The sequence below is a fragment of the Lichenostomus cassidix genome, chromosome 15 (assembly GCF_008360975.1).
Source record: "Lichenostomus cassidix isolate B80296 chromosome 15, HeHo_3.0, whole genome shotgun sequence".
In the NCBI taxonomy this organism is placed as follows: Eukaryota; Metazoa; Chordata; class Aves; order Passeriformes; family Meliphagidae; genus Lichenostomus; species Lichenostomus cassidix.
In genome coordinates, this window is record NC_139496.1 from 7,864,401 (window position 1) to 7,876,715 (window position 12,315).

The following is a 12,315-nucleotide window of genomic DNA, read 5'->3' on the forward strand; positions in this document are numbered from 1 at the left end:
AGTTATATATTTCTACAATGAGATTTTTCAATGTGGCACCCAGTGCCACAGTGGTTACATACAGCTCCACACAAAAGCATGAGGACACCTTCCTTTTGACAACAAAACTAACCAACACTGCAATGACAATTCAGAGAACCGACAGGACAAATTGTGCTCCATCAGATATGATCTGCTGTGCGACCACAGAGGGAAAAACCAGCATGGATACTTAACCTGTCTTCCAGCAGCAGGATGAGGTCTCATTTAACTGGGCCCCATTGACCACAAGACACTAACTCGTCTGCAGAGGCCATAATTTGGGAATTACTGCTCAAGGCAGATATTCCCCTTCCCATTTAAAGTTTCCATTTTGTATGTCTGCTGGCATTATTCACTTATGGAGCAGAATGACAGATTTGATGCAGTGCTCTTGCTATTGCAGATGTAATTTAAAAATCTGACAGCTTTAATCACTTCCTATTTTTGAAGATTTAAAGTCAGATGAAGCAAGTCTCATGCCACACTTAAAGACTAGGGCAGCATAACACTGATCTTAATCACTTCTTATACTCCTGGCACTTGCATTGCTGACAAAGGCCCCAAAAATGACAGAAGAGACAAATTTCATTTCCTATCAGCCACAGTTAACAGTCCAAGTAGACTTCTTGAGTTTCCCTACTGTTTGTGAGCTCTAATTGTATCAGTGAATCCCAATTAAAAGCTTAAAGGCTTATTCAGTTACTAACAGATCATCCAGAATAGCTTGTTTTGTGAGCAGCATAAGGTGTTTAACTGCTCTAAGAACAGGAAAGCAGCGAGACATCAAAAATACTTAAAAATCAACTCAAAAAGAAACACATTTTTATAAGAAGTTTATTTTCCTGTTGTGTGGCCATTATACAAAGTAAGCAGCCAGAGCTGCCATTTTGTCCTTGGGTTTCTTTGGGTTGAGCCTTCCTCCAGGTCTCCGGCCTTTGCCCCTTCCCCGCCCTTGCCTCTTCCCTTGTCCCCCCCGGTGCATGGGGTGCCTCATGGCCGCGTGCTTCAGCTCCACCAGATCCTGAAACACCGGGTCACAGAACACACAGCCCGAATGCTGCGTCTCGTCGCCAGGCAAGGGAGACTTGGCTTTGTTAAAATCCACGTCCACCAGCGCCGCCTCGCACAAGTCGCAGGTCTCGGGGGATACCCGCACCTTGTGGGCGTTCTCAAAGAAGTGCACGATCACGTTGCATTTATTGCAAGCCATCTTCCACTTGGGACCCGACGTCGAGTCCAGCACCAGAACCCCATTCTCACACTCCACGCACTGCCCAATTCCAAGCATGCTAAGGGAGTGCTGGCACGTGGGGTGGGTGCACTCATTGCAGCCCATTCCTGGGGGAAGAAACCACACCACCCTTCATCTCACTGCTCACACTACCCAGTTGGAAGGAGTAAGACATAGAAACCACAGACACTTAAGTATACTATAGATTTTCTAAATCACTAAAGAATGGAACTGCTCCCCAATGGCAACTTGCCTCTTCATAGTTTCAGCACAATCCCCTGCTCAGAAATTTTTCTATAATGGTTTTCAGAATTGCCATATACTGCCACTGTACAGTACAGGCAGTTTAGACACATTAGTGATGAAAACTAATTACGTTTTCAATTAAATGTATGGCTGCTGGCTAATTTATTTTATACTTGAACTACTCACTGTTAGTCCAAGGTATTTTTAATTAAAAGATGGTAATAAAAAGATGTGAAAAAGCACTACTTTAATTTTAGTCCCACAGTTACTAAACTCACTGCAACTTCTACCTCTTCTTATACCCTTCAACAGCTTTTGACACACTATTTATCTCAGTATCAAAATATTCTCAAGACCTGCTCTCTCTTTATACTCCTATCCGAGCCTACTCAAATTTGCAAGGTGTCAGTATCTTGGTGTCTTTCATTGCATGCTGAGTGTTGTGAAGGTCACCTACAGTGCATGCAGATAAATTATTTTCTTACTTCTTTTTTGAAAAAAAAGAATTAAAAAATTAGTTATCTAATGAATTTTAGTCAGTAAGTTTGATGTGAATTTTAGGTATCCAGAGTCTAATTTGAACAGCATTTTGTACTAAGCAACACTAGTTTTTAAAACTCCTAAAAAGCACATGGTATAGACTGTACCTAATTGACTTCAAGTGAGGGTGATACCTGCATGTTTGGAGAACTCCTACCTTTTTTCATGTCCCTGAAGGGAGGATGGTTGTAACAGTATGGACACAGGGGATAGCTCTTTCCTCTGGATCCAGATGACCACAGCACCAGCTCAAAGTCATCCAGGGGACAACGCAACTCCTTGTAGAGTTTAATGGTGCCATTCTGGGGGAGACTGTAGGTGTCATCACAGTGAGAGCAGTGCAGGCGACTCGGCTTGGCCTGAGAACAGAACACAAATCTCCTCAGCAACTGCAGGGTCAACAGAGTTTAGAACTTGCAGTAAACCCAGCTGGAGCTGCTCTCTGGTTTATTCCCCAAGTCAAAAACCCATTTTGTTTTAGAAATGCACTCTTCACAACCACATTGGAAGCTCCACCAAGCTCAACAACAGAAAAGAAGTCTCTACTCAATGCCCCCCAGCAAGTGAAATTCAAATTCCAAGTATGAGGTAAACTTACCTGAATATACTTCATGAAACGATGGCATTTACCACAGCGGGAAAGGGGTTTGCCTGTGGCAGCCAAGGGTGAAAAAGACACTTCCATCAGTTCATCCATTCCTGCAAAAGGAATAATCACACGTATGTTAGAATTAGTTCTTAAGAGAAAACCTTGCAGAAAATCATCTACAGACTTGTGAAGAAATGAGAATTAAAATACTTTATTCACAATACTCTTCGTTGTCTACAAAGACTTTTAAAATACACAGTATTTTGCACTGAGCATGCACAAACACACAGGTTCAGCTAATCTCAGGTTTTCAAAAACCAACCACTACACAGGTACAAAACAAACTTGAAGTAGAGTTTTGGAGACATGATTCAATCCATCTCCCTTTGGAGAGCAAATTAATTTGACTGGAAACTTCCAGTCCTGGCACAACTTTTCAGAAAGCCTAAACTTCTGGAACGAGTCTAATATATAAGTATTTTCTATGCAACAACTAAATAATTGTAAGGAACTTCAAATACAGAAAGTTTTACCTGCAATGGAATCCACAAAATAGTGAAATTTCCTTTTGAAAATATCAAGGGTGTGCTCCAGAACCTGATGATAATTTGCTTTACCCAGAGCTATTAAGTTGAGCTGTTTCTCTACAGCACTGCGGATTGTAGGAAGAACCAATTCTGCATCTAAAAGGAAACCAGAGAAAGCAGCAATGAAAAGTCAAAAATGGAGGTAGAAAACTGTCCATACATGAACTGACATCAAAATAAACAAACAAGTTTTAATTAGAACACTTTGGAATTAGTAATACTTCCCTGGATGCATCCTTTGAGACAGAAATGCTACTTAAACAGTGACAACAGCCTTTGATTTAGGAAAGGGAAAGGAAGGTAAGAGGATGGAAAGGGAAGAGCATTTAACTGACCTATTTTGTAATAACCATGAACCAAAACAATGCCAAGGTTTGTAGGCTTTAGTCTTCGACCGCTCTCCACTGTGACATAGTTTCGCTGGCAAATGTTGTTAATGTGGACTGGAATACTGGCATCAGTTCCTGCCACAGAAAGGAAAACAAGATATCCACCCTGAACAAAACACAGTTTTCATCAAATGACTCACTTCTGGCTTCTCTGGTTTAATGTCAAATTACAGGGCTCCTAAGACTGCTTAAAATTCAAATGCCTTCTTACTGTTACCCGAATTCCAGTGCATAACTTCTCTCCTTCTAGTAACTCTGATGTTCCTTTGCAGTTCTCAGAAGTCTGAAACATATGTTTTAACCTTAATCCTTTCATCTCTTCCAAGGAATTATTATTGGGAAGACACCTACTCTCACAGTTATTTACTCGGGGAAAATGCAGTAGAATAAGAGACTGCTTGCTCTGACTGGGCAAATTTATGAAAATACATCAAGGGAAACAAGTCAGAGTGATAAAGGAAAGTAGTATCATGGTAAATTGTATAATAAGATACAGAAGGATTACTGAAGAGAGCAAAGCTAAAGCAAGCTGTAAAGACAAGAAGTCATTCCTAAGAATGGGGAGATGCTTTCTTCCACACATCAGCTCTTCCTGACAGAGAAGTGACAGGGATGTGTCATGAAAGGATATTGCTTTGGCCAGAAACGCCTGGCCAGAAACCAGAAACTACTAAAAACAAGGATAAGAAAGGGAAAGGAATGTGGGGGAAGAAACAATCTATCACCTGCTGAGGGGAGCTACAGGCATGGTGGTTTGAAGGGGAAGAGATTATCACTGTATGTATCCAAATGAATACTGAGAGATCATTACTGACAGAGACAGTGCAAAGGAGTGATTCAGGTCTTTGCACTCTTGGTGAATGTCTTACAGGATAACATAAGTTAAGCAAATTCCTACCAATGCCATGCTTTTCCATCAGAGTGATCAGTTCTGCTTCTGTCAGGTAATCAGGTGGGCTGGTTTGCTTTTCTAGCAACTTTATTTCACCAATTGGAAAAAGATCTCCTTTCTCACAGTGGGGAAGGCTCTCTTCTAACGGGATGCTGTGCCATGGCATAATTTCTGTGAACCCTGTAGGTAAAGAAACAAACAACTTGCCAGTTTACCATAAAAATCTCAGTAGTGGTGCTACATTCTTTTTACAGAGGCCCAAGAAAAAATATCTGCCTTTGTGTGATTTATCCCCCACAAGGCATTTACTGTCTCTAAAAAGACTGCTCTTCACACTAGCAAATGTAGCGTCAAATCCTTAATTCTACTACATGAAAAATAACATTTTTTCTATCATAATCAAAGTATTAAAATCAGGACAAGATTTGATGTCTGGTTTTGATAGCTCAAAAAAGTCTTCAAAATTGCACTTGTCCCCAGAGTTCCACTTTTATATCCATTCAGTGTATTAACGGGGAAAAAATTAATCTGTAGCTAATACTTACTCCTGATTAGTCTTACCTGGTGAAGTTACCACCTTTCCAACACAGGTAAATCTTTCAGGGCCAATACTGAAGGAAATGGTGGTTTGTAGGTACTTGCAGTCAGTGCTGACAGTGGCAATGAAGTGCCGAGTTATGTACTCATACAGTCGCCAGCCATCTCCACCTGGGGAGAAACAACACCTCAGCCACAAAATAAAATTTCAGTACTTGGAAGCTACTTTTCTGGGACAAATTTCTCCTAGAAAAGTAGGCATTACTTATTTTCTTTTTCTTGGCAGTACTGTAGTCCCAAGGATCAATTGCTGAAACACCTTGGAACTTCACTGTCACCAGAAGTTTCAGAGAGGATCAAGTTTGCTCTCTTCACTTCCTGCCATTCAAATAATTTTATTTTCTCTTGAAACTCTGTGTTTTTGAAACTGGCACCTTACATCTCAAGAAACTAATTTCCTCACACACTATCCCAACACTAGTGAATTTGCCTGTACCTAATTCTGCCTCTGTTGCAGCTCTCATTGGGGTGATGGGGGGATGATCTCCTGCATCGTGGCCTTTCCTTGGACGATTGATGCCTTCTGATAGCAATGCTTTTACCTGGGAGAAGAAAGAGACGGCTTATTCAGACCAAATCCATAATAATACAATGCAAATAGAAGAAACTAGAGATATTTAAAGTTTCTGAAGGCCCTGTAGGTCATAATACACCAAGAAAGATCTAGTCTAAAACACAGATTAGAGAATGCTAGTACAGCTTTTGCTTTATGTACTCACAGTTTCTGCCCAGTAAGGATTATTGGCTTGTTGTCTCAAGCATCCTTTCAGGTCAAAGTTTTCTGGATAATGGGTAGTTTCTGTTCGAGGGTAGCTAATGTAACCCTGAGTGTAAAGACGCTCTGCTATTTGCATGGCATGTTGGGGACCCATTCCTAAGGTGGGACAGGAGAAAACAAAAATCATCTACACATCATTGTGATGATGGTTTGCTGCATCTGGATGTACACCTTACCCAAGCAGTTAAATAAATCATGGTTTGTCCTTTCCGTAAGACTTTTCTCACCTTGATCTTATCAAACATTTCACTGTTGACAAGCTTTCTAAATTTGATCCTTTGCCCAAAATGATCTATTATTTATTTTGCTTGAGAGGCCAAAGTATTTTGCATTAAAACAGTATGAAAATATGAACTTTTGTTCCTACCTAAAGCAGCACTGGCCACTCGTAGCATTTCTACAGTGTTCAGAGCCAGTGGCCTCTGCTTCACCTTCTCTTTTTTACTCACAGATTCCACCTAGAAAAGAGCATTTTCACAGTAAAAGTTCTGCTGTTTGGTAAATGCGTAATTTTGATCATGTCTATAAACATGTATCATACCTACCATTATCTATTCTTGTCAATCTGCTTTTTTCTCTTAAAACAGTAACCACCAATATATTTTTACTTTAGAAAATCTGACTGGAGATAATTCCATTGAGTTCTAAAACTAAAGTCCTGAAGTCCCTTTGTGCTTAGATCAGGTGTATAACTGACTGGGAATGCAGCAAGGCAGCTTATTGCTGTCTTCACTTCCCACTTACCTCAGCAGCATGTACTTTCAGTGCTACAAGGATTTACTGCTTATTCCAAGCAACAGTCCTAACTATAAGGATCCAGATTTTTAAAAGCTTCGAGCAATCTTTGAACCTTGACGTCTATAAGCGCATAAATCCAAACATACAAACATACTGTCAAACAAGTATTGAACAGAGTAGAGTTAGAAGTTAATTGGCTATAAAGACTGTACCATACACATGATGAAAAATTTAACTGCAGGAATATTGCCCTACACATAATTAAATTCTGATTTATTCAATGTCTCATGGGAAATAAGAGGTCTGCTTGGAGAGATCTGAACAGTATTTCCTAGCAGGTTTAGTGATGAAGAGTTCCTATCATGAGTGATGATCATTTCCAAAGTCAATACTGACAAGAGGCTTCTGCTGAGATGACCATACCAGCATAGTATGATCTACAAGAAAAAAAATCTCTTGTATTTTATTCTCATTTACACAAAGCTGAGTGAAGTAAAAAACAAAATACAGATATTTTACACTCTTTAATAAAAACAACCAAAAGCCCCAACATGCAGCAAATGAAATATTAAATTGTATTTCCTTCATATGAAATATGGATCTACTGACACTTGGTAAATATTCTTACCTTTGCTTCTTTTGCCATCTTTGTTATATTCAGGAACATCTGAGCAACCTCACGATCAAACACCCTCACTCTATCCCAATCTAAGGTGAGAGAACTTTCTTTTTCAGGGTTCACCTATTGGACAAAAAAAAAAAAAAAAAAAATTCCCACCTACTCTACTCCTAGAAGTGTGACAATTCCCAACGAGAGTCCAGCAAGCAAATCCTAGGATGTATAGGATTTGTTAGGACAAATTTAGGACAAACCCAGACCAGGACACCAGTGCTCAAACATGCAGTTTGTGCTCTTTTTCACAGGGGCTTTTGAGAAGGATGGAGGACTTGGCAGTCTAGGGTCTGGGGAATGACCAGAACTATTCCTGCACTGAACTGGAATACTGTCCTTGTTTAGTGTTGGGAACAGTAAAGACTGAAATGGGCAGAAATTCAAAGCTTACCATTTTGATTTAGCAAAATCAATTATTTGTATTAAACTGTAACTAGGTCAAATTTTAAGCCCTGTGTACAAAAATTAGTATGAAGCAACCAACACAAGAGAGCACAAAATGCTCCATAAACAGCACCAAGTATTTCCTAGCATGACACACAAGACACATCACAAAACAGCAAATGCCAGATTTCACCTTTTGTTTTTTACTTTTAAAATCAAAAAAGGGCAATATTTTACCATGCATGCCTTATTTGTTTAAAAAATCCTTGTGATCACAAGCCATAAAACCCTGTTGGTTTGCTCTCAGTGCTTGGACAGCAGTGAAGCTGTAAAACTGCTCTAAGCTGCCAAAGTACTCTGAGGACTCAATTGCCAATTAACACAATGAGCATTTTATTTGCTTTAAAATTCCAATACTCAGCAATGCCAATGTTTGTTGGCAGGCTAATTAATTCCTGGATTCAAATTAACAACAGTCAGTCCAAGGACCCCAGGGAACAAAAGAGAACCATTTTAAGTAGTTTTTTTGGCTGAATCTAGGCATAGATGATTAGCACTGAAGAATTCTTACAAGCAGCAGACAATAAGCACTTTAATACAAAACTGACATCCTGGAATCTGTTCTTGAGAGTGGTGACACACACGAGAACAGAATGAGAACACATGAGTAAACTATAGGCATTGTGAATTCTTGTCAGCAGCTACAAATTTATGAATGAACAAAATACAAATGCAATTCTTTTGTAAAAACAAGTACTGTAAAACTTACTTTAGCTTGCAACACCCAGTATGTCTCAGGCTTAAATGACTGGATTTTGTCATGCCTTTCAACACAGAATCCGAGTGTTGGGGTCTGACATGGCCCAAAGGAGATGAGGGAGCTGTCTAAATTCCCATACTTCCCCTGAAAATATTTAGTCTGAAACCTAAGAGAGAGGGGGAAAAAAACCAAATGAGGAACATATACATTAATATTCTTATTCCCATAAAAGCAGACATTTTCATTAACATACGTGCACAAAATGTAAGTAACCTATAAAATCATTCAGGCATTAGGAGATGTTCCTGAATCTTTCAGAAAACCATCTGCAGTCTGTGCTGTCACCTTGTAAAGGCACAGCCAATCCTCAGATCCAGCTCCTGGCGGGCATCCACGGACAGAGCTTCATTGCGATTGGGCTCTCCCAAGTGATTCATGGCATTGCAGATGTCTGTGTCGGTGATGGAACTGAATTTAGCTCTGTAAATTGTCCTCTCCGTGCCACGAGGTTTGTTCATGACAGGAAGAACAGCATCAAGAACCTGAGGAAAATCAGAAGCATAAAGAGGATTTGAAATATAAAGGCTTTCTCTCTAAAGATGAAAAAACCCACTCTCCACAAAATATTGCTGCTTAATCCAGCAAGATGTCATGCCAATGCATTCATTGATACGGCAGAGCAGTATTTGTCCATCCACTCCAGAGCATATTAAGAATTAACAAAACGGAAGGATTTATTTACTATACAGCAACTGCTGGAAGCAAACCACTATTCTTGGCTAAGTGCAAAGACATTCACCAGTGCAGCTGCAGCACCTTTTGGTGAACATATACCAGTTTCTATCTGGATTAATTCTATTTATTGCTAAGGCACAAGTAATGATACAGTGGAACGTAAAGAACTTAAAACAATTACTTGATAATATGTGTTTCTTTTAACTAGACAAAAAAATCCAAAATTATGCCATTCATGTAGATTTCTGAGAATAGGATGCTAAAAAAAAAAATCTTACCGAAGTTTTAGTTCTATGCCTTTTACATGCAAAGACCAAATTCCTGCAGTAAGCTGACACTTACAAGCAGCTTCTGTGCTCTAGAACATCTAATTGCTTAATAAACAAAAGATAATAGAGATGAAGTTTTATAAGGACATAAAAATAGCTACTCCAGCTGTGGAATACAAACCAATTCTCAAAGGACTGGAATGTTCGAACATTTAAGAGATCTGATTGTTCATCTGAGATGAGCAACATCTCTGAAATTTATTTATACTCTTTAACTGACATCTTACAGAGTTCAAAGCACGTGAGTTTTTCCAACAGGGCCCCCCATGCCTTTAAAACTTTATTCAACTTTAGTTTAAATTTTACTGTATACTCGTAAAATAGTGCATTGATAGTCTTGTCAGACAAATGTATTATGGTACTGTAAGTTTTAAAAATGGAAATCTTACTTCAAAACAGATGTTTTCTCCTTCCTTATCACAATCCAACCACAAGACAATACAATCACAGCCTCTTCCTTCCACCTGTGAGAAAAATTAGCACAGTTCTTCAGCAGCCCCAAAAAAACCCCTACCCCTCCCTAACTACGTATTTCTTTTTCTGGTTTCAGCAGAGCATGTGAAGTATGAACAGTAGCCAACGTAGACTTATTTTAAAGAAGGCATTTATAAGCTGTGCCTTGCACTTGCTGTTAAAGCTAAACTTGGATCCAGTGCTCCAATTCTGAGAAGTAGAATATCTACAGTCAAAATAACTCAGAAGGCAATGGCAAAAAGCGAATTTAACAAAGATTTCAAACAGTGTAAGGACCAGCAAAAATAAAATATTTATACTATGTTAATAAAATAGATCTAACTGTGACAAAAAGCTGTTCCCTGCAAGAAAGGAAATTCTTATTTAGGAACATAGAAAAAGATAACTCTAAATACTACTCTTAAGAAAGAATACCTGTAAAAATTTCACCATGGTGAGTTTGGGATTAGCTTCTTTCTTTTCTGTGGGAGCTTTGCTAAAAAGTTCTGCTGGATCCACTTTGTCCCAGCTGTTATATTTTCCTGAAAAGCAAAAGTATATTAAGTAGAGCTCTGCAGACATATTTAAAAAACAAACAGCTTTACCTTGCAAAACACATGGCTTTCAAAACTTGTATGGAAAATTTTATACCCTAACACATATTACTTTACTGTATATCAAGGGACCTCTTAGCTTTTTCTGAAGTACTTGACAGCTCTACAAGCCATATCAGTTAAAACATCTCATAAGAGAGCAAATACCTATGAAATCCAAAGTCATGACGTGACCACAGACCGATGTCATCTTGAAGTGGGCACTCTGTCCTAGAAAGGACCCGGTGTACTCATGCACAGAGCACGCACCGTTGAGCCCCTTGCGGGAGGACATGTTCCCTGGGGAAATAAGACCATAAACATGAATGAGGTAAAAAATCCCAACCATGGAAACAAAATATTTGTGTGAAATTACACCCCCTTTTCTTAGATCTTACAGCTAGGGCCTTCCTGATGACAAAATTGTTCTCATTGATCAAATTTTTGCTTCAGTTAAGTATCAATTTAGGCCTTTTTTAAAAGTATATTTCATCTTCAAATTAAACTATGCATTATCTCCTCCAACCTTTCCCTCCCACCAGGAAACCTTACAAAATACAGCTAGTTTTCTAGACAGCACACTTATAATAAATTTATTTTATTTTCCAGATGATTTACAAAATTTTTACTTTAAAAATCTCCGAAGAGCAACTTGCTACTTGATCGGCACTTTCCAGACACTGTAAGGTCTAAGGCACACTACAGCTACACAAAATATCTAAACCAAATTTCTTGATTCTTAGATTGAACAGGCATCAGCCCATGGAAACAATCAGAAGGTGATGGGACATCCCGTTCTTTTATGAACCACAACCTGTCCGAAGGCACCGTTCCCGGGCGGCAGCTGTCCCAGGACAAGCCAGCCACTGCCCAGGGTGTTTCTCACCGCACTGCAATGACAGCAAAGCCTCCCGGCAGCTCGCACACATCCCCGCGCTCCGGCTGCGCCTCCGAGCGCTCCCAACGCCGCGGGCACGGCGGCGGGCACTGCCACGGGCACAGGCACGGGCACCCGCCCCGTGCCGCCGCTCCTACCTCTCGACAGGATCTTGGCGATGGACTGCGCCAGGGAGGGCTTCTCCGCCACCATCAGCACCGTCCTCATCTTCGGCCGCTGCGGCGCGGAGCCGCGGGGACGGGCCGGCAGGGCTGGGGCGCGACGGCTCCCGCGCCTGAGGGGACAGAGCGCGGCTCAGCCCGCCCGCTCCGGGGCACGGCGGCACCCGCAGGCCCCGCCGCTTCCACCCGAGCGCCAACCGCACCGCGCGGCCGCTGAGGAGCCGCCGAGGAGCCGCCGGCAGCCCCGCTCCGCCCCGCCGGGCTCGGCCGCGCTCCGCGCCTCAGCGGGCGGCCATGGCCGCGTCACTGCCGGGTCACGGCGCCGGAAGGCGCGGGCGGCTCCACACGGCTGCGGCGGTGCGGGCGGGCGCGGGACACACAGACGTACACGCGTGGACACATGGGCGTACGCGCGGACACACAGATACACACATCACATACACACACAGACATACACACATGAGCGTACACATGGACACACACAGATACACACATCACATACACACACAGACATACACACATGAGCGTACACATGGACACACACAGATACACACATCACATACACACACAGACATACACACATGAGCGTACACATGGACACACACAGATACACACATCACATACACACACAGACATACACACATGAGCGTACACATGGACACACACAGATACACACATCACATACGCACACAGACATACACACATGAGCGTACACATGGAC

At 41.1% G+C, this 12,315-nt stretch overlaps 1 protein-coding gene across 1 annotated transcript; it reads right to left on the reverse strand.

Annotated features, from left to right (window-relative positions):
- Positions 1 to 837: 837 nt before the first annotated feature.
- TOP3B (DNA topoisomerase III beta) lies at positions 838 to 11,905 on the reverse strand. The gene is made up of 17 exons (XM_085075850.1): positions 11,571 to 11,905; positions 10,704 to 10,835; positions 10,378 to 10,484; positions 9,879 to 9,953; positions 8,771 to 8,967; positions 8,435 to 8,591; positions 7,237 to 7,350; positions 6,238 to 6,328; positions 5,812 to 5,966; positions 5,529 to 5,634; positions 5,057 to 5,203; positions 4,502 to 4,675; positions 3,550 to 3,678; positions 3,161 to 3,310; positions 2,637 to 2,737; positions 2,196 to 2,397; positions 838 to 1,359 (listed from the first exon to the last, which is right to left on the reverse strand). The coding sequence occupies exons 1-17, from the start codon at positions 11,638 to 11,640 to the stop codon at positions 878 to 880; spliced, it is 2,589 nt and encodes an 862-aa protein (XP_084931976.1). The 5' UTR covers positions 11,641 to 11,905; the 3' UTR covers positions 838 to 877.
- Positions 11,906 to 12,315: the final 410 nt, after the last annotated feature.

Bases quoted from the DNA above. Each gene is read 5' to 3' on its own strand.
- TOP3B (XM_085075850.1), bottom strand. From the start codon at position 11,640: ATGAGGACGGTGCTGATGGTGGCGGAGAAGCCCTCCCTGGCGCAGTCC. The intron at 5,204-5,528 runs GTACAGGCAAAT...GTTTCTCCCCAG, and splicing joins TGCAACAGAGGCAGAATTAG to GTGGAGATGGCTGGCGACTG. The intron at 2,398-2,636 runs GTAAGTTTACCT...TTCTGTTCTCAG, and splicing joins GTTTCATGAAGTATATTCAG to GCCAAGCCGAGTCGCCTGCA.